Genomic DNA, 27915 nt, shown 5'->3' on the forward strand with positions numbered 1-27915 from the left:
TTTAGTGCCAGTTGGGAAGCATGTTCAAGACTTTGTCATTGAACAAGACTTAACGGGAAAGATTGATACGGTGTTGGACTTTGTTGGCACTCATCAAACATTCGAAGACGCACAACATATAGGTGAGAGAAAACTCCAACCTCGTATGGTTTTTGTATTTGAAGAGATCACCTAACACAAGGTCAAAGTACGCCGCGGAGGCAAACTGCTATGCGTAGGCAGTCTTGATTCTGAGAACACTATCCATATGAAGATAGGAACAAGGAAACGGCTGAGTTATATCTTTTCATACGGGGGGCAGGTCAAAGATTTGGAAGAAGTACTACAGCTCATTGCCGAAGGCAAAATTAAGCCCCGGGTCGAGACGGCGAAACTCGCAGACTTCCCGGATGTTTTGGGACGCCTGGAAAAGGGGGAGATTAAGGCTCGCGTTGCCCTCCTGCATCTGTGATCAACACATGTCGTCTCTATTTTGAAACACATCACTGGGTCATTTAGATTTCAATAGAGGAAAGGTGATGGCTGAGTGATCACACAAGCTAATTATGTTACGATGGCCTATTTGGTCAAATCTCGACCATCTAACCATTTACACTCGCACTCTTGGTCATACCTATACCCACCGCTGCAGTAGTGCCAGCATCAACCGGCATAATCACGCCAGTGATCCATCGCGCGTGATTGCTGGCGAGAAACACAACCGCACAGGCGGCATCCCAACCATTCCCTTCAGTTCCCAAGAGACTTCTTCCCTTCCTTGCCGCCCTTGCTTCTTCGCTCATCCCACCAGCATACATCATAGGTGTATACAACATCTATACGTGTTAGCGTAATAATTGTAGGATGTAGGCAATAAAACATACTCCTGGGCAAACACAGTTTACCCGAATGCCATCCTTAGCATGATGTGCTGCCATTGCTCGAGTCATGTTGACTATTGCACCCTTACTCGTTGGGTATAGGAGGTGCGGCGTGCCTCCCTTCAGCCCAGCAACGCTACCCATATTGACGATAGCGCCCTTCAATTCTCCCTCATTCTTAATCATCGCAGGGATGGCATGCTTTGACATGATAACCATACTGGAAACATTGATCTCAAGGCTCTTAGCCCACTGCTCCATATCCACTTCAATTGCAGTACCTGAAGCCCCTGCAACTCCAACATTGTTGACAAGAACGTCAAGCCGGCCAAATGTTGATAATGTCTCTTGAACGATATTTCTGCAATCTTCAGAAGAAGTTACGTCCCCTTGCATGGCAATTGCTCTACCTCGACCAGGCTTTGCATTTATCATATCGCAGGTTTTTGTCGCCCAAGACATGTTTCTGTCGACGCACACTACCTCACACCCATCATCAGCCAATAGGATAGAGATTGCACGGCCATTCCCAATACCCTCTCCTACGCAGCCAGCACCAGTGACGATGGCTACTTTGCCTCTGAAAGACCGCGAAGGAGGCTCAGTAGGTATGTCCGAGTTGATCGTTTCGGTGGGGACGTCGGACATATCTGATGTTGATTTTAATCGTGCCGCTTAGGTATTCGACCGAGTTTTCGTGTAATGAGGACTCAAGTATGACTGAATAAAAACTACTGCAAACTTTCTGCTTAGATCATATAGATCTCTAAATAAATACCCAGCTGCTTATTTCTATGTGCAAAGGAACTTTGGAGCCTCACCTTGCAACTTTGCATTTGATCGGCATTACGGGTAACCCATTTGGGGAATCCCGTGTGGTCCCCCGGATATCGCAGCACAGAGCCGAGGCCCTGTAAGTCACATTAGCCAGTGCTTCTAGCGGGTATACCAGCCATTAGAGAAATATAAGATGTTATGTAAGCCGGTTTAATCGACGCCGTCGCTTGTCGAACAATTGACTAAGACAGTAAATGAACTCACTGTTCACAACAGTAAAGCGAAATTTTGCCCTCGGGGAGTGGTGTGCTTGAATCCGGAGGCAAAAACAGAAATCCTCCTGTCTCATTAAATCTTACGGTTACTAACTGCAAAGCGACACTATCACCCTTTGAAAATATGTCTGTCAAAAATGTAGTGATACTTAGATTAAAAGAACCGTAAATCGCTGATAAGAATTGCTTGACGTATAGAAGACTCCAACCACGCAAGCCAAGGTAGCATACGTACTCTCAACTTCGGTCAAGTTACCCTTCCCGCTATATTAATAATATATTATGAATGAGGCCATTTTATATTTAGCCGTCAACCAACATCCAAAAGAGTCTCATTTTCACCTACACATGCAATACCTTAGACCGTTGAACTGTTGATTACTTTCGAACACAGCAGGATTAACAACGAGACGAGGCCAGATGACGCCCTTGCCTTATATTCCTTGGACTTCCTATTTTAATTATCCTAACACGAAATCAGAGTATTGCCTAGCTTTCACCTCGTCACACCTCCTTCTGTACCCGGGCGCAGGCCCATTGTATCTTGCCATAGACCTTTTTTGTTTGTGGGCCAGATTCTTGTTCACGCCAGTCATCCAAGAATCCACCTCGTTTGCCAGTAGACCTTCTCCACATTTCCAGACGTGCTCCGTCCACATGCGCATGCCTTCGTCTTTAGCCTCGACAGAGGTAATGTTGTGGTCGCGGGCATACCGAATGAAGTCCGCTACCCACTCTACAGCGTATTCAATACTTCGAGGGATATTTCCAAACATCTGGTGTGGTCCCATGATCATGAACATGTTGGGGAAGCCCTTCACGGTTAGACCAAGGAAAGTTTGGATGCCCTCGCTCCAGACGTCTGAGAGCTGAGTGCCCCCGATGCCCTGGAAATCCACTGCCCGGAAGGAGCCGGTGATAGCATCGAAACCAGTTGCGTAGATGATGACATCAAATTCAAATTCCTCTTCCTTTGTCTTGATGCCCTTTTCGGTTATTGTCTCGATGGGGTTCTCGGTCAGATCAACTAGGCTGACATTTGACTGGTTGAAAGCCTCGTAGTAACCATTTTCCAAGGGAACCCGGCGAGTGCCGAAACCGTGGCTCTTCGGAATCAGCTTCTCGGCGATCTTCGGATCGTTGACGCGCTGCCGTATTTTGCTGGCGTGAAATTCACTGTAAAGTCTGTTTGCTTCCCGATCGGTGTAGATATCACCTGAGACTCCCAGAACTTTGGCAAAGCCGGGAAGCGCGTAGAGTGCCTCCCAGTGCTTAAGTCGTTCGTCCTCGTCCATGTCGAATATACTCCTATTATCGCCAACGTGAATAAAACATGAGTAAGAGTCGAGGCATTGCCGGAAAATCTCAGGGTACCGTCGTCGGATATCTTTCATTTCTTCGGGACTGATCTTTGAGTTTCGCAGCGGGGCTGTCCAATTCGGGGTTCGTTGGAAGACAGTTAGAGAACCAACGGTCTTCACAATCTCCTGGATGGTCTGTATAGCAGTTGCACCAGTGCCAACGATGGCCACACGCTTGCCCTCCAGGCTGGCATCTCCATCTGGCCACCGTGCTGTGTGCCATGCCTCTCCCTTATAGGAATGGACCCCAGGGATGTTCGGCAAAGTGGGTTCATTGAGGATGCCCATCGCCGTGATCAAATATCGGCAAGTGTAAGTCTTGCCATTTCCATCCGTCAACAGCCACGACCTGGAATTTTCCTGAAAGCATGCTGATTGAATACGGGTGTTAAATTGCATGTCCTTTTTCAGGTCAAACTTATTGGTGAGATATTGGATGTATTTCAGTGTTTCCGTCTGTGGCGAGAAATGCTCGGTCCAGTTCCACTCGTCAAGTACCTCTTGGGAGAAAGAAAATATGTACGAGTAGCTCTCGGAGTCGAACCGAGCTCCAGGATAACGGTTCCTTGAGAGAAATTAGTTTGTTGACCAAGAATGTTTTGCGAGATTTGCGACTTACCAAAACCAAGTGCCACCTTCTGCCGAACCTGCTTCGAGTACTCTCACTCGTAGACCGAGTTCCCGGACACGGTATAGGGAAAAGATGCCGCTGAGCCCGCCGCCGACAATCAAAACATCGTAGTCAAGATCTTGATTAGATTTCTGGAAGCTTGTCGGCCCGGAACCGTTGATATTTGCCTCATTTATTTCTGTCATTGTAACAAGGTTCGTAAAACTGAGTAGCTGACGTTGGTGAGCTTGGACAATGCAGGATCCCACAAGTTTATCTTCCTAGATGAAGTAGAACCAGAGAATATAGCCACGGTGATCTACCAGATATGATGACTCTGTGGATCAGGACGTTTGTACAATTAATGGACGTATGCACCGTTTTCGAATGGCCCAGAATCCGAGCAATAGGAACTGTCGGGGAAGGCGAGGGGATTCGCGGGGCACGGACTGTCCATTATTGCCGGAGGCAAAAAACCTCGGCTCAACGGCAAGGACAAGTTCGGTTACCCCAAGTAGACGAGTGCCGAAATATCCCAGCCTCCCATAGATACGCGTCTCAGGTGCGACTGAAAGCCGCAGTCTCGGCACTTTTATCGCTCCTTGGCGTGCTATTGGCGTGCCACTGGCAACTAGGAAATTTCTTTATTTGCCGAACCCAAAGACCTGGGGTGTGATGGAATGCATCGTCGGAGAGCTTGTGGTTCGTAATCTACGCATTAACTAGCAGGATAAAATTGTCACGAGCAATGGCAATGAAACAATAAACAATCAATTGGAGGACTCTTCACTGATATTCTGTCCACCCGACTTTTAAGGTTCGTATGGGTAAACGATGGCGGTTTTTACGCCTATCTTCTATAGCGAGATACTAAATGCTCACAGCAACCCACTTGATCCCCAGTATGACTCAAGATCCCTAAAAAATAGCCATTTAACTTTCTCTCCCCAGCCTTGAAATTTCCACGCATTCAGGCTGTCTGGAAAGTGTGGTACGCCATCTCTAACCGTTGAGTCGTGTGCAATAATAACAAACACGTTGCTATCACAGTCGAGCTCCTGGAGAGAACCTACAGTCTTGGCTACCAATGGCAGATCCAAGCCGAATGTGGCATCAAAGAGAGTGTCTGTGGGAAGCCTTCCTCTTGACGCCTGAAGTTCATCCCACGCACTGCCAGGGCAAAGCTCAGTGCCCTCAAGTGGTCTGCAAGGATGCGGCGAAATTGACTTGGGGACCGGCAAGTGTTTTGACGGCCTGAATACTCCTGCGTAATGACACACGTCACCTCCGAGAAGAATAAAGGTATCTGGACCCTTGGTCGTACGGGCTAACCCGCAAAGATGACCCACTGCATGGCCGGGGCTGTCCAGCAAGTAAAATGAGCCGTCGCCAAAGTAATCAAATGCCGGAAACCGCCCAATCCGAAGGGCTTGGGGTCCTTCAAAGGATATTTCTCTCAATTCCCGGCCACTTGGTATGGTAAGCTAAATTCCGGCAAAAACTGAAGTTGCCAAGTTAAAGGGAAGTGGAAGCATAGTAACTCACGCGTAGTCTTTTTCGAGGATTGGAGAATCTGGGTTTGCGGGTGCCCCAGGAAGCATTGCACTTTTGAAGCCACGACCAACAACAAGATTGGTGGTAGAGGGAAATGTGGACGGATCACCTATATGATCCCAATGCCAGTGACTGTATATAATATTAGCTGGCAATTGGATTCTGGGAAAGAAACAAGGGACAGTGTAAGTAGATACGTTAATACATACCTCCAGATAACTGCCTCAACATCGCTCGCGGCTACTCCATTTTCTTCCAAGATGTCCACAACATTTTTCGTCACCTGGATGTCGTACTTTGTCGTTGGCAAGTAATTCGTGATAGAAGGGGCATAATTGTTATAATCCTTCCTGATTCCCAGATCCCACACCAGCTTTCGGCCTGAAGGGTGCTCCAGGAGAAAGCATAGCGACGGAGATGTCTTGAAAGTTTCCAGACCCGGGACATCAGGAGCCATGAAACGCTTGAGGATCGCAGGCCCAAAGTTGACAGGGTTGATCATCTTTACCGCTACCGTCTCCTGCCCGTCAGGTAGCGGAACCAGGGGAGTGTGGGACAACATTGTAGGTAGCTCTCTCTTCCGTGCGCTGGCGAAAGAGGATATCAGGAGACTGGAAGTAAGGACGGTGTGTGATATCAGAAGTCACTTTCAACTTGAACTGACTCATATCCCAACTTGATTTTACCACGAATTTGAACCCCCTTGGTTGAGTGGCATGGTTGTTAATTGAGGTGTCGAAGGAAAGGAAGCTCATTGATCTAGCGAACATTCAGTAAATTGGCGCTAAAATCATATTGGACCAGCTTCAGCCATGGTTACCCCGAAACGGCATGGATCGCTATCTCAGCTGGGGTCTTCCCCTCACGGGTAAGCCACTTGGGGTTTGCCGGGTTCCTATGCCACGGGCAAAAACATGGGGTTCGGTAGATGCAACTTCAACTAGTAACACTAGTTCTGGGGAAATGTCCTCGTGCATGCAGTTGGCCAGACACACGCTAACTGCCCACTTTATCGTTCCGGTGCATCCTGCCTGCCCATCTGGACATAGTATTGGCTAATTGGTTTATTGGTTTCCTAGAATCGAAGTCACCAAGAGGACTCAGCTCCTTTTATAACTCCAACATTTCTCTCGTACGATGTTATTGTCTCCTCGGGATCCTTGAAGCCGATTTCCGAGTTGCATCGATCATGTCCGACACCGCCAAGTCTGCAGACAGTGTTCAAGAAGTGGAGCGGTCGGGCAGCGTTGTCGAGACGAAGCACACCGGCACTGTCGACACCGTCCATAACGATGAAGCTCTTAAAGTGCTTGAAGGATACACCGGGGATGTCGAATGGACAGACCAAGAAGAAAAGAAGCTGAGACGAAAGATAGACTGGAGATTGATGCCAGTACTATGTATGACTTATGGACTCCAATATTACGATAAGGCCATGCTCTCGCAGGCTGTAAGTTCATCCTTACCCCCTTATTCCTACCCATAATCCCAAGAAACTCACACATGGGTCTAGGCTCTCTTCGGCTTGCGAACCGATTTGGCTCTGACCGTCGGCAACCGATATTCAATGTCTGCTTCCATTTTTTACCTTGGGTTCATTGTAGGCGCCTATCCAACCATGATCCTGGCCCAGAGATTCCCCATCGAGAGGGTTGCTTCGGTTATCGTCACCCTTTGGGGTCTCTGCCTTATTCTCACAACTGTCTGCAAAGACTACCGTGGCCTGTACGCTCAACGCTTTTGTCTTGGGCTTCTCGAGAGCGGTATCAGCCCAATGTTCATGCTCATTGTTGGAAGTTGGTACAAGAAGAACGAGCAGGCCATGCGTATGGGGTAAGTTGTTTAATTAACGTCAGTACTTGTTGAACTTGATTGCTAACACTGATTGCAGTATCTGGTACAGTTGTACTGGCTATGTCTCCATCTTCTCTCCGCTCATTAACTACGGCTTCGGCAAGCTCAATGGCGGTGTGTCTTCATGGCGCTACATGTTCTATTTTGCCGGATCCTTGACTATTTCTTGGGGACTTCTACTGTACTTCATCCTCCCACCGGACCCTATCAGAGCAAAGGGCTTTGACGAAAGGGAACGTTACATCTTGGTTGCTCGCCTCAGAAGTAACAATTCTGGAGTCCGCAACACCCACTACAAGATGGAACAAGTCGGCGAGCTCGCCATGGACATTAAGTTCTGGCTGGTATTTGCTATTGCGTTCTTGTGCATGATTGCTAACGGACCAATCTCGACATACGTTCCAATCATTATCAACGGTTTCGGATTCAGCACTCTCAACTCTCTTCTGCTCACCATGCCTGCTGGTGCCTATGGCGGTACTATTCAGTTGGTCATGCCATATTTGGCATACAAATTTAAGAACTGTCGTACATGGCTAGTATTCGTTGCGCAGTTGGGAACCACCGTAGCTGCCCTCCTTTTGTGGCTCCTACCCCGATCTGCTCAAGGGGGACTCCTATTCGCAGCCTACATTTTGCCCTCGGTGGGGGGTGGTTATGCAGTGCTTATGGGCCTACAGATTGCCAATACTGCAGGCTACACCAAGCGTTCTATCGCCTCATCTGGCCTTTATATTGGTTATTGTCTCGGTACGCAATCTCCCGCGTTTACACCACACCCAGCACTGTTACAATTACTGATCATGGATATAGGCAACTTTGTTGGACCCTTGGTATTCCGGAAGGAAGATGCACCTGACTACGCTCCTGGCTTCATCGTGGTTGTTGTTACATCCCTGGTTGCGGGCATTCTCGGCCTCGTCTACCGCTTTGTATGCATGTGGGAAAACAACAAGCGGGACAAGTCTGGCATCATGGAAGGTTACGACCATGCCTATGAAGATGACCTTACAGACAAGAAGGTAAAATACCAAATGATCTTTGCGACGTAAGAAATAATGCTAATACATTCGCAGAACTTACAATTCCGGTATACTATCTGATTTTGGATGGTCGCCTCTGCAAGACGAGTAATTTGACTTTCACTGTCTGTGTCTGCCTGTGACACGTTGCAATTAGTGTAGCATTCTTTAACCTACGTCAAACCAATGCTGTTTATAAATTATTCGCCAGAATTATTTTTGTCTAAGAAATTTTGCCATGAGGATGCAAGCAGACTGTCACTTTTTTATGTCCAAAGCTGTAGGACATATCATCTGCAGCTCTACGTTACCCTGGTCGATCGTATCTTGCGTGCGTCCGTGTGTGTGTGCAGCGTTTGTGGGGAACCCCTGGACGCCCCGAGCCATTCAACTTCAAGAGCAAAGGTCAAGTTCACATGCTAGAAACAACATATTTGAACAATTGTCTACTGATTGCTGTGTCGGACGAACCCACATGGCGACATCCTGAATTTATGCACCGTGCTTGTAAACATCCTCGACTGGGCATCTTTGCACTACTTAACAATAGTGCCCCTTCTTAGCCGGGCGGCCCCATAACCCCTGTAATATACCCCGCAGTTTTCCCCGCCCCCATTCTCTCTGTGGCTCGGACCCTTTCCCCAGCCCCCAATCCAGCTGTACACTCCTACATTGCACTCAACCTCACCTCTTCCGCTCCTTGACCCTTGGATTACTTTCTGCCAACACAGGTGGGCCGTCATAAGTACGAACCGCTCTGATTTGCGCCCCTCTCATGAGATCTTAACCTACTCCCTATCATGCCAGACACGATCTGTGAATGGCTCCCTTTTGATGCTACGCAGCCAAAGCGGCGGCGCGCTGAGCTTGTTTGCGTGACCTGCCACACCAAAAAGGTGAAATGCGATCTCCAGGTAAGGGTTTCGGTCCCGGTATTTGATACGAATGGATCAGCTCTGATTGTACTTTAGGCCAGAACGCTGGAAGGGCGTCAAAGCTGCACAAACTGTGATGCCTGGGCAAAGGAATGCCGCCTGCGGCCCTCAAAGCGCACCAAACGTCGACATTTTTCTATAACAGAGCATGCGAACCGCGTTGCGACACCTCCGGCTGAAGATGTTACCGGAAACGAGGATTCACTTTCTCAGGGAGATGAAGTGGTCGATACCATTCAGGCTCTATCACCAGATTTCAACGACTTCGTTCCGCCGCCTCCACCGCTGCAGCCCCGTCTCCTGACTTCAGAGCATCACCGGCCTGTGCAATCTCCGCAGGCGCCTGCGGCTGCTCTCCGGTCTATCGAGGCTCACCCTGCGCCTTCGCCGTCTCAAAGGTCGCAAAGCAGCGATGCTCGCACCGAAGGAGTGGCAGAGAGTCACACGGGCGACATTGACACTGGCTTTCTTCAGGTATATGCTCCGGAGAATCAATCCAATGCGGAAAAACAAGCATTAGAGGCCTGTTTGGACCATAAGTACACCCTTTCCGAACCCCATGAGCAAGACCTCCAGGAAAGCTTTGCCGAGACCTATTGGGACTACTGCTACACTTGGTGTCCTGTCCTAGATGCGGACACTCTTGCAAGTGATATTGCTCGGTCTCCACTCCTGGCAAATGCGTTAGCCACTGCTGCAAGCAATATTCAACCCCCCCTTGTGCCTCATCAAGGGCCGGCCGAGTATTATAAGAAAGCTCGGACTATTTTCTATGAGGATGAAGAGTCAGATGGGCTGACAACACTGATGGCCATATCACTCTTTTACTGGTGGGCACCGAGGCCCCCAAGCACAGTCCATCGGCACTCATCATGGTGGTGGACGTCAGTGATTATTCGCCATGCACAACAAATGAACTTTCATCGTGAACCAACTGCGAGCCACTCAATCGCTGGCAACTTGAATTTGAGCTTACGGCGGAGGATTTGGTGGACAGCATTCGTAAGTGGCCAGTGACAATTCCGACGGTATTTCATTGCCTAGCTGACAATAATGACGATAGGCACGAGAACGCTTGACTGCTTTATGCCAGAGCAAACCAGCAATCATAGATCTTGATGACTGTAACATCCAGGAGCCGTCATTATCCGACTTTCCGAGTGATCCCAAATCTCAAAGAAAGGGGGAAATATTCTTATACTGGGTCCGACTATGTGTCATTATTGGGAAAATCGCAAAGACATTGTCCTGCTCAACCCTTTCGACGGCCATCACACCACCAGATCAGCACAGACAGGAACTGGTCGACTGGGTCAAATCCTTGCCTCCCCATCTCCAATTACCGATAGGAACAGCTCGCACCAAAACCTTTGACAGAGACGTCCACCAGCTACACCTTCCTTATCTCACTACAATCATCGTCCTTCATCTCAAACGCTCAGCCAACACCTTGCCAGAGGCACTTCCTCCCGCTATTTTGGCAGCATCTTGCATTGCAAGAATATTGCGCGACATTTTATCCCGCGGTAACACGCGTTTTCTGATGGCAATCACATGCTGGTACTGCGGCACGGCATTTATACCCCTGCTCCAGGCTTCTCGAATTCCTCATTTAGCGAAAGATGCAAACGACTGTCTTGATGTTCTTGAGCGTGCGGCAGACCAGCTCCAAATCATGTGGGGATCGGCAAACGTTATTAGACAAGGATTTGAGCGATTGAGAAGTACGACAAGCGAGAAAACACAGGCTACTAGGTCGGAGGCATTGGACGATCCAATCATTCATGACTCCATTGTTCCGGCTGTGGCAGGCCCAACGACTGAATCAGAACCTTTGGTACCAGATAGCACAGATCACTTTGACTGGCCAGCATTGTTCCCCTTTGCTACACGACACACGGGAGGGATAGCTGACAATTTGCTTACGGACCGGGAAAATGGCACTAGAACCAGGGGATTTCCTTCGCCTGACAACGCTCTTTTTCACGAGGTACTTGTGAATCAGTTTGAGGACCTGTTCGAGCCCTTTGAGGACTATCGTTTAGACTTTATGGTTCCTGGGTGAGCTGTAGTCATCTTGGCAGGTCCATCGAGACAAGTTTCATAGGCTGCCAATTAAGAAATATGACATGTTTAAAGCCAAATCGACATTTGCGCTATCTCTACCATATGTATTTAATTGTATATAATCATTCATCTCGCCTCAGTCCATGTTCTTTAAACCTTTAATTATTCAGATCCTCCGCCTTCTCCACGTACCACGATAGATCACTCTTAGGATTCATTTCCCACTCCGTGAAACCATTGCCCATAAACCTAAAAGGGTTCGACGTACGGTAGCAAATGTTGAAATCTTCACCGCGGATGTTACTCAACATCCTGTTGAAAAGGTGAGCGCTGCCACCAAACAAAGCCGTAACTCTTCCATCAACGCGGTTTCTCTTGTACCAACTCTTGCAACCGCCGCTCCAAACAAGTGTCTTGTGAACTTGGTCGCTGTACTTGATGAATGCATCAACAACACTTTGCTTCGGTTCAACATACTTGATGTCCTCGGTGGCTATTTTTTGGATCCATTTAACGAAGTAGTCGCCCGTCCAGTTCAGCGACTCAACCAAAGAACCGTGACCACCAAGGCAGTTGGGGCCCATCATCATGAAATAGTTAGGGTAGTCTGGGACAGCCACAGATACGTATGAATCGGGATCTTCTGCCCATCTTGTGGCGAGGTCTATCTTTTCCTTTCCGACAATTGGGTATTTAGGACGATGGGAAACGTCAAAACCTGTAGCACATACGACTTTATCTTCGTTAGCAACTGGAATCTTAATGCTTACAAACGGTTACACTCACTGACGTCACACTCATAAAACTTGCCATCAGCAGTGTGGACACCCTTTTTCGAGATGCTGGTGGTGGCGCTGTTGGTGATGTTGCAATTTGGCTGCAAGAAGGACTCCAAATATCCGGGTCCCGGAGTGATTCGGCGGCAACCCAACTCCCACTTTGGGATGAGCTTCTCACACAAGTCTGGGTCATGGTTCAGCTTCTCTGCCATCTGAGCGGCCGCCAACCTCATGCCCTCCTTGTTGTTCTCGCCCTTCATAAATATGTAGAAGGACTTGTTGGTGCGCGAAATGATCCCTTTCCTATGTTGAAGGTGGAAGTCTGGATCATGGAATTTCCGCCGCTCCTCGTCGGTATACCTCGGGTTGGGATCTGGGTCGTCCCGCCCGAGGTGCTTGGATGGAGGTGCCCGATAGTAGACCCAGGCAGGGCCGCGAATGAAGTTCATTACGTCCGTGCCAGGTAGCTTCGCCATTTGCGGAACGATCTGGATACCCGATGAGCCGTTGCCGATGACAGCAATTCGCTTGTTGGAGTAGTCATAGGTGTGATCCCAGCGCGCCGAATGAGTGATATGCCCTTCAAAATCTTTTAGGCCAGGAATTTCCGGCCAAGATTCATGAACTAAGACGCCTTGAGCCGAAATCAAAACGTGGCAATATTCATCACGCTTCTTTCCTTGATGCTCGACCGTGACCTTCCACTGGCCCAATTCCTCTTGCCAATGGGCGCCAACAACCTTCGTGTTCAGCTGTAGGTCACGGTCAAGATTCCATTTCTTGACGGTGCGCTTGATGTAATCAAGGATATCAGCACCGCTAGCATAAAAGCGGCTCCAGTCTGGATTGGGGTCGAACGGAAACGCCTGCAGTGTGTCAGCACATCCCCATTACCATTCCGACAGGAATACCCACGTAAATGTGTGCCGGAACATCGCATTGGACGCCGGGATAGTTGTTGACAAACCACGTGCCACCGACCTCTGAGTGTGCCTCAAAGATGGTATGCTCAACGATGTCTCTCATCTCGGGAAACCTGTGCTGAAACTTGTGGGCCATGAGCAGTCCAGAGAAGCCAGCGCCAATGGTGAAGACTTTGATTTTTCGTGGGGTGTAGGCGAACTTGGAGTCAAGCTTGAATGGATCTTCGCAAATGCCATCTTGTTTACTGGTCGCAGCGCTTGAAAAGATTGTGCCACCTCGTACGACTTCTGGCAACTCTGTTGCTGGCATGCGTAGAGTGTCGTTGTCCATGCGGGAAGCTGCAACTAGCCCTGGATTGACCGGGACAGTGGCCGTTGGTTCTATAGAGAGAGTCATGCCGAGTATCGTATAATTCAATTAACCTCAAAGGAACAGGGTAAATCTTTGAGACTTTAACCCCAAAAGCCGCTGGACAGGATACTGACAAAAGAGCAGGCTTTACAATGTTGGTCATGACAGGGTTACAAGTTATTAACCAACAACTTTGTTCGCCGTCTTTATGTCAACAAGAAAATGACGAAGCACAACCTTTACGTCCGGAGGATGTATATCAAAACACAAAGATAATCTTTATTGGAATCGGCATATGATAAGGCGACTCAATTGGAGAATACCTTTATCGGACAGCTTCTGGACCAGGTGGTCTGTTTCAACAAGGAATCCGTCGGCGTTACTGCAAACATTTTGGGATTACCGCTAAGTCAACCCACCACATACCCGCGCACCCCACATACCCGCGCAGAAATTTTCCCCTCAACACCACTGCTGCCAATACTTTCCACATCACTTATCCCAACCACAACATCAAAAATTAATTCTTTCAAAATTACCAGTGTATTTCTTATGGCAAAATATACGGAAGACGACATTCAGAAAGCACTGCACGATGTTGACAGCGGAAGCAGCGTTCGCAAGGCTGCTCGGGCATGGTGTATACCAGAGACGACACTCCGAGGCCGAGTGAACGGTGTGGCCACAAGAAAGGAAGGCCGTTCAAGTCTGCAGAGACTCACTATTGACCAAGAAACTCACTTGGTTAATTGGGCGCTGGCACAAGGTGCCCTTGGCCTTGCCCCAACTCATCGACAACTAAAGGAACTTGCCCAAAGAGTCTTGGCAGCTGCTGGAGACTCTCGACCATTAGGGAAGAACTGGATCGACCATTTCTTGAAGAGGAATCCTTCTATTAAGACTCTGAGAGGCAAGGCTATTGAGAATCTCCGTGTAAAGGCTGTGACAACTAAGGTTCTCCAGCAGTACTTCGACCTATACAATCTCCCCGAAGTCATCCATATACCACCCAAGTTCCGGTACAACATGGACGAAACCGGCCTTATGGAAGGCAAGGGAATCAATGGGCTGGTATTGGGTTCTTCTCGTATGAAGAAGATATACACGAAGACGCCAGATGCCCGTACTTGGATTACAATAGTTGAGTGTATCTCAGCTCTTGGCAAAAGTCTCAAGCCACTGGTGATCTTCAACGGAAAGTCAGTACAGAGACAGTGGTTCCCACAGGAATTGGAAGACTACAACGGCTGGAAGTTTACCGCATCAGAGAATGGGTGGACTTCTTATTCAATTGCAGTCAATTGGTTGAAGGAGGTCTTTGATCCTCAAACTAAACCTCAAGGCAAAGATGAAGGAACTTGGAGACTTTTGGTCTTAGATGGCCATGGTAGCCATACCACAGTTGACTTTATGTGGGAATGCTTCAGCAAGAAGATCTGGCTTGTATTTCTACCTGCCCATTCCAGCCACATCACCCAACCTCTAGACCTCTCTGTGTTTGGTCCACTCAAAGCAGCCTACCGGCGAAGAGTCAACGATTTCAACACTCTCACTGATTCTCTTCCACTTGGAAAGAAGAACTTCCTTCTCTGTTACTCTCAGGCACGAAAAGAAGGTCTCTCAGTACATAATATCAACGCAGCGTGGCGTGCTGCAGGACTCTATCCATTGAATAGAGCTAAAGTGCTGCTTAGTCGTCAACTACTGCTCAATAATATAGATGAGGCTATTCAGAAGGATCAAGAAGAACCAACAGAAGGTCCACAAGAGATACAAACACCAAAGAGGTCAAAGGATGTCAGCCATATTGATATATCTGACAGTATACCAAGGACAACTCCTCGTTCTCTAAGACGGTATGGTAGGGCATTGTTCAGAAAGGTGGGAAAGAGCCTGGATTCAAAAAATACTGTCATAGCACATCAGCAAAGGGAAATAGAGCAACTTCAAGCTCGAGTAGAGGTTCTCACACCACTTGGAAGAAGCAGAGTGGTTGCTGATCCGAATAAGGTATTCCATGATATTGAGACTATTCACATGTCCAAGGAAGCAGCTGCAGCCATTACTTTTGAGGCAGCTCAAGGAATTCGGGCTCAGGAGGTCGAATTCAATTCGTTGCAGCATACTTTTTGGCTGGCAGGGCCATAGTAATTGAATGTTGTGGCGAAATCCCGTTTTCATGGCATCTAAGTGATTCTGCGCGGGTATGTGGGGTGCGCGGGTATGTGGTGGGTTGACTTATGAACAAAGACTGCCAAGGTGTCTTTGCCGAACCTGGCCGGCAATTGGGAATGGTGCTAACGGTTATCCCAAAACGGTATACCAGCGGAGGATGATCCTGGGGTGCGGCACCTGGGGAAGTGCCTAGGTCGACCCCACGTTTCCCCTCATTGCTTGTCTGTTCCCCGCTCGGTAAAGCCGAAAGTCTTCACAACCAGAAACCACAATGAATGTGTTGAATGTGTCATGAAGAAATTAGAGGGTAAAGTAGAAGCTGCTTCCCATGGAAATTCAGATCTCTCAGCACAAAAACACAGTGAAGCATTGAGCCTGATTGAGCCAACCCTTAGAGCAACCGTCTCTCTGATAGATACTCGACTACGCACCCAAACACAACCATGCCTTTGCCACGATATACCTACACCGGTCCCATTGACCATACCATTGTGCCTGACATTGGTGTGATCAAGGGAAAATCGGTCATCATCACTGGTGGCGCTAACGGCATAGGCGAAACATGTGTCCGCGCGTTTGTTGCCGCTGGTGCTTTTGTCACATTCGGCGATGCCAACGCGAGGGGCAGGGACATTGAGAAGGAATTGAACGCGGCTGGCGAATGCTGCACCTTTGTAGAGTGTGATATCAGAGATTGGGATCAGCAAAGAGCAATGTTCGAAACCGCAAAAAGCCGAAGTCCTGCAAAGAGTGTAGACATCGTCATTGCGAATGCGGGCATCAGCCGAAGCTCAGGAGACAGCCTCTGGAATTTGGATAATCCCGACGGAGAGCCAACCAAGCCCGACCTCAACATCATCGACGTCAACCTCAGGGGTTCTTTCTACACATGGAAGCTTGCGGTTCACTACTTTCGACAGCAGCCAGATGTCGACGATCGCGATAGATGTTTCATTATCACAGGAAGCATGGTGGGCTGGATCGATTCACCAGGTAACTGGGAATATACGGCTACCAAGTACGGCCTCCATGGCTTTATGAGAACTGCAAGACGTTCAAGCTGGGAGCAGGGTATCCGTATCAATTACGTCGCCCCTTGCTGGATCAAAAGTGCGATCCGAACAGCCGAGTATGAGAAATCGTTGGTCGACCGTGGCGTTGAGTTTGGAGAGCAAGAAGACGTCGCAAACTGCATGATGCGAGTGGCCGCTGACAAATCTATTAATGGTAAGTTGGCACTTTCCCAAGTCCTACGATCTCTCCTTTGCTAATGATTATCAGGGCGATCTTTGATGATCACACCTCGCACAGTTGCTAAAGAAGGTTTTATGGACATTGACCGTGATGACTATAAAAACGTCCCTGAAGACAAATACTTTGACAAGTTGCAACAGGCGCAACTTGTAATTATTGAAGATAAATGGAGAGACGACTACAAGGTACGGGTTTATAAGGACTAGAAGTTATGAAGGTTGGAGTTGTATGTCTATCGAAAAATTGCATCACTCCTAGATTCCACTCCATTTGTAATTTGTAATGGAGTTCTTTCCAATAAAGCATTGTGATGAGCTAGAGTGTGGGAATGAGCCTGATACCGGCATCCATTATTGAAGTTTTGAAGCCGGAGACAAGCGAGATACGTAGTTGAAATACATGTCGCTTCTCGTGATGTATATTTACATCATTCTTGAGGTCTATAGAGCTTGAAACATTCTTAAATATGTCCCAGTTTCTTTAGACTTGCATCTAACTATCTACATGCAATGCAATCAATCAGAGAGAGGGCCAGATAGGCGAGTGGGTCATAAAATTGTAACTACCTACCTTCAAATCTAAGTATATGTTAGCGTTGACAACAATGAGGATTAAGACTATTTACAGTTCTCTTCTGCGGACATCTCTTTCCTAAACTGACACATTTGGGAATTGCAACCGACCTTTGTGGGCCCTACAGTTGTTAACTGCTAACACGTGAGACTTGAGACGAAATAAGGAATCTCATGCATGATAATGCCCCTGCTCACCCGTCTGCTAAAACGACAGAGTGACTGAGGGACCAAGGAATCTCCCGCCTTGGGTTTTACAATTTCCAGTTCGGCCTTGTTTTGATTGAAAAGCCGGACCAGGGGCCTAGATGAAGGCAGAGTCGGCTTTGATATATCGCGCATTAGCATATACTTCCCAGACACTACGGATAAAATGCAGGGGAAGGTCGAAAAAATGGGCAATGCCTTGACTCGCTCATGTTACCCCATTCTAAACTTTATCCCATAAGCTGCGAATCATTTTATGAGACTAAAGCTTAGTTCATCTAATACAAACCTATCCGGAATTATCGGCCGGGCATATACAAGGAACAGGAGTTGCCGGGGCAGAGCCCAAATAGAACAGACTGGAGAGGTGTGCGAAATGCGTACATCCAAAACTCCAAGGTCGGTTTGTTGCCCACTCCATGGTTTGTTGCAGCAGTTCAGTAATAGTGGAGTCTGTCGGCCTACTGATGTCGCTTGCACTGTGTATGTGGCGATCACGGCTGCAGCGGAGCAGATGGAATGTGTGGTTGACTATAGAAAGTCTAGATACCATAGATCGGTGGATATATACCCCTGGCAGGTGGATACAACGCGAAGCCGGCCGGGGCGCAGTCGGCCCGCATGAATTCGTCCCGTACGAAGCCGGCCCCGGCGACGTCGGCTCGCGACAGTGTATCATGTAGATTATCTCACTACTGCGTCTCGATACAACGGCATTTACCAGTGACTCAAGAACACGGAAGCAACGACCCTGGACTTCTTCGTTGTCGTCTCTACTTGTAGCAAGAATGTTTTTGGGCCTGCGGATCAGCCATAATGACAGCATTTTTTACTGTTTGGTCGACAACTATGGGTCCAACCGACAGGGCCAGTAGAATAGACATGAGATATAAAGGCTAGTTCTCTCCTCGTGAACGAATATACTTGTTTTATTGTTCCACCTGCGTACCAACCCATCAGCCAAGGCTTCGATATTTCCCACTTTAAAACAACTTCAAAATGTATCTCCAAACCACAGCCCTGTTTCTTAGCGCTGCTATGCTCTTTCAGAGTGTCTCGGCCCAGTTCTGCACGGGGCCTCCTTCAGATTGCAACTTTGAAGACGTAAGATGGCAACATACGTACCTACTACGCAAAAACTATTAACATACTAACCCGTAACTCCTTCTAGTGTCGAATCAACTACGCTGATCCTTGGGCAAACTGCAAAACTAAGGTTGGTTCCCTTCGTTGATCATCATCGTATTGCAAAACCGAGGTGTCGGTGCACTGACTTGACTTGCGTTTCTAGTGCACTCCCAATACTCCGGGAGATGCTGCTGTTGCTTGCTGCTCTGGGAGACTGTACTGCCCGGCTTAGTTAATTAAAAGAACCTACTCCGTGCGTGATGGAGGACCTGGTGACGCTGGGATATTCCAAAATTTCATAAGAGCGCAGAAACCTTGAGTCTCGCGACTCTTGACTTGGTTCACGACGTCTCAAGCTTTTGGGTAAATATAAGCAATTTAACAACGTCGTCAACAGAGCAGTGGTGGATTTAAATATCTGAACGTGCATAAAGCTATGTGAACGAACCAACCAATTAAAAATGTCCATCATTTAAGGTGTCTATAGTCGTCAATAGCATCAATCACCTGTGCTATATATAGAACCCAGAAACCTCCCTCAGCCATTTGTTGATCTGTCTTCCCTTCAACTGTGTAATAGATAATTTTAAGCATCTCTGACACGTTTACTTCCTTCTCTCCAGATTTCAGATTCTTCAGTAAACTCCTTTCTCTTCCTTGACTTATCACATTCGCCCGTCACACTATCTGGGCTCTTGGAATTTGTCCTCATATCACCCATTACTTCGTTGTGCCCAGTCATTTGCACCACGAGTGACTCCGGCTCCATTGGCCACGATGTATACGTTTCAGTGACACGCCGAAGGAGGGTGTTCCCTCTCTCACGAACTTCTGGGGAGCGCTGATGCAAAAATTCCGCGCGTGCCCATTCCCGCAAATCGAAGAAGCGAGGGTGGTGACTTGCGCCGGCAGCAAGGAACATATCGGCAATATCCGCGATTTCCGATATACTTCTGTCATCGGATAGTGTCCTCTCCGTAGCCTTCAACCAAGCCTCCCACGGCGTCAGCGTCGAAACGCTACCTCCAAACTCGGCGTTGGGATCGCCGCCGCAATTTTTCAGTAATAGTGACGCCATCTCCTTGGTGACAAATCCGAGACGATCACTACTGCCGGACCTCCCCACCTGGCCGTTTAGAAAGGGAATGGCCGTCGCATGGTATAAGGCTGAGAAGCACCCGCAGGTAGGCGGGCTAGCACCGCTGAGATCAGATAGCTCTGCAAAATGAGACTTGACGAAGTTGATGGCACCTGCTTCGAGCGCAAGTGAGAGTGTCGCATGGGACAACGCAGATTCCGCGGACTTGTGTTTATGTGTCGCGACGAGTTGACGGAAAAGAGGCAGTCTGGGCTCTCGTATGTTACAAAGTTGGTCCAGGAAAGACTGCAGCCGCCAGAAAATGTTGCGTCTCTCTGCCGGGTTAAAGTCATCTGACCTTGCGCCCCAGTGAATACCGTCGCGGAAAAATTTGCTCGCTTGTTCCTCCATCAAATCATCATTCTCATATCCCGTTGCAATAGTCAACCTGGCCAACGCCAGATTCAACAGAGACAGGCTCGTGTTGCAATCTGGCCCCTTCGAGTGTGTTTGCAGGCAAGGTAAATCCCAGGTATCCTCTTGGCTCAAAAACTCGTATACTGTTCTGTGCATAAAGTCTACTCTGCCATCAACGCGGAGGTCGTGTGGGTGTCCGGGTAGAGGCCTGCAGAAACACTTGCTGTCAACGGCGCTTCGTGGCGTCACTTCCAATAGTCCGCCACATCGACTCCGTAGCCGTCCAGCAAGGTTATCGCAGAGCTGGCGCATGTTATTCCTATCTAATGACTCAACATTCAACCCGTCTTCTTCTTCGTCAAGCAAGGCGAGGCCGAGTGAGCTCATCTCGCTCATATCATGGGTATCTTGTGACTGTCTCTTCGTATAGCAAAGACGCAGCAGCTCTGCGCCTGACTTCCTGTATCTCTGGTCAACTTTGTATAGCATATGCTGAAACATCTGCTCCAATTCTGGCGGTAGCTCATCAACCCGACGCCGGAGCTCTGCAATACGATCATAGGCCGCGAAACCCATGAGGAGAGACCGGCACGCGAGAATAACCCAAAGGAAGACCCCTGACGATTTGTTCACCACATCATTGAGAATCTCCAACGCCTCTTCTGGGAATCTTTTGATCAGGCTTTTCATATATCCATGGCCCCCGACTGTCTCGTACACATATGCCTCAATGTCACTTCTCGTCAACTGGTGCAGCTTCAGCTTAGGGGAATCTTGAAAAGCGGCGACGCAGTCCGGAATCGGTCGGCTGGAAACGACGATCTTAACGTTTTGGTTGTTAACCAACTCTTTGAGAAAATTGATACCGACGATATAACTTCCGGTAAACTCGTCCAGCCCATCGATGAAGAGGCATATCTTGCCCAATTGCGGAGTATGGTGTGCTAATTTTTGAAAGGCGTATCTCGTCTCAGATATGGACGGCAAAGCGATATCACTCTCGGTGCTGAGAGCTTCCTGCCACATGTGAGGAAGAACACTCGCAATAAGAGACCGGTGGCAAGAAAGAATCTGGTGAAGCAAAGTCCTCGACAAGCCTTCTTGGGTTTTTTGCTCTGTTGTTCCAAGATTCCAGAAGTAGTAGTTGCCCAATATATACGGCCCGGAGGCCCATTGTTGTAGTAGGCTGCGAGTGTGCAAACTGTGATAAAGGTATTTCATCAGAGTTGACTTGCCGCTGCCTGCTTTTCCAGAGACCCAGTAGATACCCGATTCGAAGCGAAGCCAGTGGGAAAGATCATCCCACGGAAAGTCGATCCCGGGAGGCTCAAGCGCCCACTTCAGGGTCGTCCCATGAGCTGAGGCAACGGCCCGCTCTCTATCATCTATGGTTCGGAACCAAAGCCTGCGGAGGATCCGATCCTGGGAAGCAAAGATAATGGCTTTTTGCGCCGACTGGGCTATGGTGCTGTGATCGGCGGATGCCTCCAAGATGATCTTGAGATCAGAGATCTCCATGCCTCTTAGATCATTCTCCGTCATGGCTCCCTGAAAAACGACACCGTTCACCGGGGGCAGAAGTTCGTTGAGCTTTGTGGTGAAGTGTGCCATCTCCGTGACCAAACTTCCGAATCGCTGTTTGTCGCGTATGACCCATCGAGTCTTAGCAGACCAGTTGGTTTTTTCGTTTTTTTGACTGATTTTCAGATTGAACGCTTCAAACTCCTCGAAAAACCTGTCCATGAGTGGACCGCTGATGCTCAGAACAGATTGGTCTGCATGCACAGCGCTTGACTTCCCAAGCCCGTAGCGTTGCTTGAGTGAGGATTCGTCGTCGAGAATCAGCCGTATACAAGATAAGATTCTCAAACAAGAGGATCGCGTAGTAGGTTCGTCCAGTCGGCGATCGTAAGAGGGATGAAACAGGCGGGATCTTTGGGCCCATTGAAGTAGAAGAGTCCTTTCGATGTCAAACTTTGTGGTTAAGACCTCATAGTCTCTTCCCAGCCCGCGTGTATCTATGACCATAGCACATAGATCAATAGCGTCCTTGAAAGCGCCAATAACACCTGCAAGTCCCACAACACCTAGGACAAGCCCAGCCACCTCCGCCATCGTGATTTCAGAGGACTGGTCTTGCGGAGCAATCAGGTTGAAGGAATATCGGTCAAATCAGTGGTAAACAAGGACGAGAACGATGTTGGAGTCAAATATCTTTAACATACCATAATATTGTACGAGTGAAAGCAGTACTTAGGTCACTGTACCATGGGGAAATAATTTGAAATGATGGGCTGCCTCCCAGCTGAGCACAAAATTCATTGGGTCACGTGGTTTTGTTTGCGCAACACAGCCTCATGGTCAGCCATCGTTGTCATCGTGCATGAGGCCGCTAAGCCAATAAGGTAACGTGTACAAGACAGCTAGATTTTCCATCGTAACTGAAATGACCTTCAGCAGCACAAGAGTCGAGATCATATCTAATTGTATAATATAGTAAATCGGTGAGTGGGTCACAAAACTTTAACTATGCTACAAATCTAGGTGTATAACAACGTTAACAACGATAAACAATTAAATATATTTATAGTCCTCGTCTTTAGACATCTCTTTATTAAACTGATATATTTGGGTATTATGTTCTATGTTCACATGGACGCTGTATTGCTGTTAACCTATTTTGGTCTTCAACTTGCGACAAATAACTACTCCGCTGTGCTTCTATATAAACCTGTACTTCTGCCTCTTTACAACTTAATATCGAATCACCAAGAACTTGTCTGAAGCTCTGAAGGGACAACTTTGCGCCGATGAAGCAATAGTACTTGGGCAGATTCCTTTTGCATTAATCAGAATGATATTGACTTTAACAGGGACTAAATCTATCTATATAGGCGAATAAGGCATGGGCCTCCTGCTAGCGGTTATACCTACTTTTTTACAGCCGCAAACTGCGTATGTCTCATATGTACTCCTGTGGCTATGAGGGTATTAGTTATATATGGATTATGGCCTGATGCACCCCCCTAAGTTGAGGACTACGAATATTGAAGCGTGTCCGTATCGCAGAATACCAAAGTGACTTCAAGACCACCCCTCCTCCCAAACTACATCTTGATTCACTTCCAGTGTGGAGATACCAGACCAGACTGGTCGAGAATGCCACAGATTTGTTAATATTCCAACCAAATTAAAGAGACAGGGACACGCAGCCGTCAGCACTGTCTTCTTCAAAAATTCCACCAAAGATGATACCCTCATTGATGCCGGACTCGTGGAAGCCAGTCTTGGTGAGGTCCCCAGTACCGTTGATGGCCTTCTTCAACACGCCGAAATGGAATTGTCCTTGCCCCTGAATATCATTCTCGATTGGTTTGCCTTGGGCAACAAGAGGCATGGATCCTTGGGAGTAGTACACTTGGGTAAGGCTGAAGCAACGTTAGTAGCGACCTTACATAAGCATATAATGTCTTACTTTTAGTGAAGTCTAACGTCAGTGCAAAGTTATGGAAGACGCCCTCTGTAAATTTGGTTGTGAATAGCTCTGGGGATGGATTTGTGTTGGAGTTGCCGAACAGATGGAGCACATCTGGATCCTCAGGGTGGATGCCGATGAGGTCCCCATATTTCAAGGCAAATTGGTTCGAGCTAAAGATAGAGCTCTCCAGGAATACCATCTGATATTCATGGGTCAAGTTGAGCGGGCGCTTAGAGTCCTTCTTCATGCTCCAGTGAACTGTTTTGATACCGGACGTGGATGGATCGGTGCCATTATTGCTCATAGGCAACATCTCTGCCCGACGGAAACCTGTCTGAACATTTGTTTCAGTTGGAGCAAAGATAGACTTATCATCGATGTTGACTTGGAAGGGTTTACTCGAGTTCCCGTCGAACTAAGGCTGTTAGAAATACTCCGTTGAGGCTTTTGCTAGAGCAGAAAATACCAGAGATGGCGAGCCCGTCGGAATAGTGACAACGTCGCTAGCCTTGAGACCCTTTCCAAAAACGAAATCGTTGTTGAAAGGACTAGCAGCAGTGTCAAAGTCGGCAGGAGTGAAGCTAGTAGGAATTCTGCCATCGAATTGGATGGCGCATTGCTTCGCAGCGCTGGCGGCACCGACCACTGTAAGAAGGAGTGAAACGGTAGAAGTAAAAGAGTGAGGCATTGTTAACGAATGTAGATAGTTTTCAGTTAAAAGAGTGCGTCAATCAGCCGGAACAAACGACTTGTGAAGGGAAAGGTTGCAGGGAGCAGTGCGAAGGCCTGGTAAATTCGTTTGAACATCCTTTTTATCAATGCTCAACGGTGGTCACTATTTGAATTCGATTCCCAACATTCCGTCGGTCCCGAAAGATGGCATGAGAAACATTCGCGACCGCTCACCCGCTGCTACAATTTACCAGGGTTGCACTACGTCTGGATTATACGGACGAACGGCCCACCTGACTGGGGATAATAGGGGCTCAAACTTGGCATTGTATTGGACTGCCCGGTCTCACAGATTTGAAGACCACCTAATCAAGATCATAGTTAGCGATTGTATTTCTCAAGGCTGCGCCGTGGGATGCGGTAGGTGCCGGTGGGATTGGTTTCCAATTTGTCTGAGACTGGAATAGAGTTTACTTATTAATTCCAGGTCATTTAGAGAACCCACTGATCTTGAATCGTGTAAGGCTTTTGTGGGTACACACCTCGCTGGTTTTTCGTCAGGCCATTCCTGTAACAATGCCAGCTTATCACGCCCTAATGCTTCATACATGACCAAAGGTGGAACACAACAATCCCAGAAAACAAAGCGTCGTTTTTAGCGCTGATCTATCAGTTGGCAAGAGAATATGCCTTAGCCTAGTGACAGATTTCCCTTTAACTATTGTTGCTGTCACTGTTGCAGCTATTTTGTGACTAATAAACGTAGTATTGCAAGTATCTACCTACTATGGAAAGGACGGCGACTGTATTGTTATAAGGGAAATGAAGAGAGATTGATAAAATATAGTATTGAATTCGCCACTATTGCTTAATACGTTTTTTAAGTAGTCGTTTTAAAATTTACTATCTGCATGTATAGCTAGAACGTTGTGTCCTAGTAGCAGCACAGAAGTTGATGATCTGGAACCTGTGATAATTCGCAGCGACTTGCCGATGGTCTGCAACCTGTTGACGGCCTGTGATCTGCAAGCCGCTAATTTTCCCCAGCCTATTGAGGATCTATAGCGACCCGATATCTGCAACCTGCCGATAGTGATTTATAGTGACTATACTATCGTAGCGTTATGCTGTATGAATCTGCTGCCTTTATGATGGTCCCGGTTTCATTAATTAGCGGTAATGGACAATGATAGGTGATAGTGCACTTTGGTTCTCTTTAAGATATATTTCAAAGCCTCAGTCAATTGATAAGTGACGTTATGGGTTAGAGGCACTTAAAATTTTACTATTTTCCTCTTTTTCTTTTCGAGAATATCTTAAACCGTAAATTGCGTTTGTGTTATAAGTAGAAGAGATGAGGCAAGATCTTCATCGGGCTATGTATTTGAAGCATTTTTCTTTTGATAAAAATTTGGTAACTTTACATCAGCTAAATAATGTGGCTATCGGATTACCTAGCCAGAATACGGGCAAGGGGCTAGCAGCAGCCAGCAGCAGCGGAGACCGGAGATTCCACCTCCAGGCTGCTAGCAGCAAATATCTTCACAACTGCTGCTGCTTCCACCAACCCTCCTATTTCTTTTCTACATGAACATACGAATACAGAACCAGTTTGCCGCATTTATTTGTCACTTTGATTCACTACCTGTACAGGTATCTGTGATGCCAACAGTGACAGCAGACTCAAGTGGATAGTGGCAGAGAACCGCATCTCCAAAAGTCTGTTGTATCTTTAATGAATTCGTTTTGTCTGATCTAACCAACGGTATGTAACCGCTCGGTAGATAACGAAGACCCATTCTTAGATGCCAGTGCTAATTATATTGAGGCAGCTACACTGGTAGGCGTCTCAACGGTTGGTACTAGGGTGGGAAGGGAGCTGTGCGAGCGTGCGGGCGCTATACTGATTAAGTGTAGGTATATATCTAGGGGATAGAGTTGTTAGAAGAAAGTATCATGTGTGTGAGAGAATGAAGTTGGAAAATGGTTGCGTGCTTTATACTGAGAGCATAACATTGAGGAGGCTAACGTATGCAAGACATCAACAGGCGCCAGTACCTACGATAGGTCCTGGGACAGGGCCGTGAGAGGTATAACTTGGTTGCTAGTGGCATTAGTTAGAAAGTGCCTGAGTTTCTATGGGCTACAGAAGTTTGCCTCAGACTTGAGCAGTTGCTCGGAAAGCTGACCTTGTGGCCATTACCTTGATCGTCAACACTTTAATTGTCGTTTGCGTAGTCGTGCGCATTGGCGGATTCATCAGAAGGACTTAAGAGAGCAGTTGGGAATAAGATTGCCTAACTACATAACAAAACATGATCGATGACTTATTTAAAATAGAATGCCTCAACAATCTGATGGCCCATCCGACGCCAGCTATGTGCCTTGAACCCATTACTCTATATCGAGAACCTTTAGCTGCTCCTCGGTCCAGTCCCACAGTCTCTTGGACAAGTTCGTGTCTCTGGCGGTAGAACCAAGCTTGGCTTCCTTGCCAACTGGCTCGTAATAAGCCCCGGACCTGAGATCTTTCAGTGCTGTCGTGGCTGCCCACAGTTGATTCCTGGCTCCCTCCTCTGGACTCTTTGGTCTGAATCCAGCGCCTGCATATACAATAGCCCTCGAAAATAAACCAAGGCCATCAACCAAGCCTGTTCCCACAATCCCAGGGTGGAGTGACACAACTGTAAGTTTAGGGTACCGCCTCGCCATCTCGGCCGCGTACAACACATTCGCCAGCTTGCTCTGTCCGTAGCGTGTCCAAGTGTTCAAATTTTCTTGTGTCGTGTGTAAGTTTTCGAACAATATTCCCTTGTTGGGCGCCTGAGAATAAAGGGAGCTGGAGATGATGACGACCCGAACATCGCCATTCGGAAGTGCTGCGGTCCTCAACAGTGTGGGTAGAAGAAGTTTAAAGAGAACCGAGTGTCCAAAATGGTTTGTTCCGAACTGCACCTCGTGTCCGTCCTTGGTCCTACTTGGAGGAACAGCACACACTCCTGCGTTGGCGATGAGGATGTCGAGACGGTCGGACGTAAAGTTCGACCTGACGGCATTCACCACGGTTTTGTGATCACCAAGGTCGCATTCAAGAAACTCGACCTTGACCATTGGTGATATCTGTTTGATTTCCGTGACAAGGCTTGCAGCTGCCTGAGCGTTACGGCCGGTGAAGTATAGCTGAGCTGGGTTGTGTCTCGCGAGTGCGAGCAGTGTTTCTTTTCCAATACCCGCCGTTCCTGTATACACAGATGTTAGTTTTGTACAATGAGGCAAAAATGCTCCTGTCTTTCAACAAATCTTATGCCTTCGGTTGTTGTTAATATGTGAATTATTCATGGTGACGACAGACCTCCGGTGACCATGATGACCTTTCCGGTCAGATCTGGGATAGTGAACTTCATGGTGATCAACAGTACTAAGTCAATTAAAAAGATTTTCAGGTGTAGATATCTTGTGTAGAAAGTACTGAGACAGCAGTTTTGAATCTGATGGTGACCTTGTGATCTTATATGTTTTGAACGAAGCGTGGCCTGCGCAACAGTGGACAGGTGCCACGGGATGA

General features: G+C 47.7%; 8 protein-coding genes across 8 annotated transcripts; 2 read left to right on the forward strand and 6 right to left on the reverse strand.

Moving 5' to 3' along the window:
• Nucleotides 1-2373: 2373 nt before the first annotated feature.
• EsH8_IX_000143 (flavin-containing monooxygenase) lies at nt 2374-4089 on the reverse strand (the record flags this gene model as incomplete). Its single annotated transcript, XM_083266479.1, has 2 exons — nt 2374-3838; nt 3893-4089. 2 exons carry the CDS (start codon nt 4087-4089, stop codon nt 2374-2376), a joined length of 1662 nt encoding a protein of 553 aa, XP_083130044.1.
• A 1335-nt stretch (nt 4090-5424) lies between these two features.
• Nucleotides 5425-5939, reverse strand: EsH8_IX_000144 (uncharacterized protein; the record flags this gene model as incomplete). The annotated part of the gene is made up of 2 exons (XM_083266480.1): nt 5425-5569; nt 5647-5939. The coding sequence occupies 2 exons, from the start codon at nt 5937-5939 to the stop codon at nt 5425-5427; spliced, it is 438 nt and encodes a 145-aa protein (XP_083130045.1).
• Nucleotides 5940-6626: 687 nt separating this feature from the next.
• On the forward strand, nt 6627-8343 carry EsH8_IX_000145 (uncharacterized protein; the record flags this gene model as incomplete). Its single annotated transcript, XM_083266481.1, has 4 exons — nt 6627-6887; nt 6951-7270; nt 7329-7819; nt 8105-8343. The coding sequence occupies 4 exons, from the start codon at nt 6627-6629 to the stop codon at nt 8341-8343; spliced, it is 1311 nt and encodes a 436-aa protein (XP_083130046.1).
• Nucleotides 8344-11473: 3130 nt separating this feature from the next.
• EsH8_IX_000146 (flavin-containing monooxygenase) lies at nt 11474-13348 on the reverse strand (the record flags this gene model as incomplete). The annotated part of the gene is made up of 3 exons (XM_083266482.1): nt 11474-12048; nt 12102-12960; nt 13010-13348. 3 exons carry the CDS (start codon nt 13346-13348, stop codon nt 11474-11476), a joined length of 1773 nt encoding a protein of 590 aa, XP_083130047.1.
• Nucleotides 13349-15987: 2639 nt separating this feature from the next.
• On the forward strand, nt 15988-17004 carry EsH8_IX_000147 (uncharacterized protein; the record flags this gene model as incomplete). The annotated part of the gene is made up of 2 exons (XM_083266483.1): nt 15988-16771; nt 16826-17004. 2 exons carry the CDS (start codon nt 15988-15990, stop codon nt 17002-17004), a joined length of 963 nt encoding a protein of 320 aa, XP_083130048.1.
• A 2522-nt stretch (nt 17005-19526) lies between these two features.
• Nucleotides 19527-21943, reverse strand: EsH8_IX_000148 (uncharacterized protein; the record flags this gene model as incomplete). Its single annotated transcript, XM_083266484.1, has 2 exons — nt 19527-19546; nt 19606-21943. 2 exons carry the CDS (start codon nt 21941-21943, stop codon nt 19527-19529), a joined length of 2358 nt encoding a protein of 785 aa, XP_083130049.1.
• Nucleotides 21944-23390: 1447 nt separating this feature from the next.
• EsH8_IX_000149 (uncharacterized protein) lies at nt 23391-24366 on the reverse strand (the record flags this gene model as incomplete). Its single annotated transcript, XM_083266485.1, has 3 exons — nt 23391-23628; nt 23693-24093; nt 24145-24366. The coding sequence occupies 3 exons, from the start codon at nt 24364-24366 to the stop codon at nt 23391-23393; spliced, it is 861 nt and encodes a 286-aa protein (XP_083130050.1).
• A 2378-nt stretch (nt 24367-26744) lies between these two features.
• Nucleotides 26745-27754, reverse strand: EsH8_IX_000150 (uncharacterized protein; the record flags this gene model as incomplete). The annotated part of the gene is made up of 2 exons (XM_083266486.1): nt 26745-27589; nt 27703-27754. The coding sequence occupies 2 exons, from the start codon at nt 27752-27754 to the stop codon at nt 26745-26747; spliced, it is 897 nt and encodes a 298-aa protein (XP_083130051.1).
• Nucleotides 27755-27915: the final 161 nt, after the last annotated feature.

This window comes from Colletotrichum jinshuiense, chromosome 9 (genome assembly GCF_051148585.1).
Source record: "Colletotrichum jinshuiense chromosome 9, complete sequence".
NCBI lineage: Eukaryota > Fungi > Ascomycota > Sordariomycetes > Glomerellales > Glomerellaceae > Colletotrichum > Colletotrichum jinshuiense.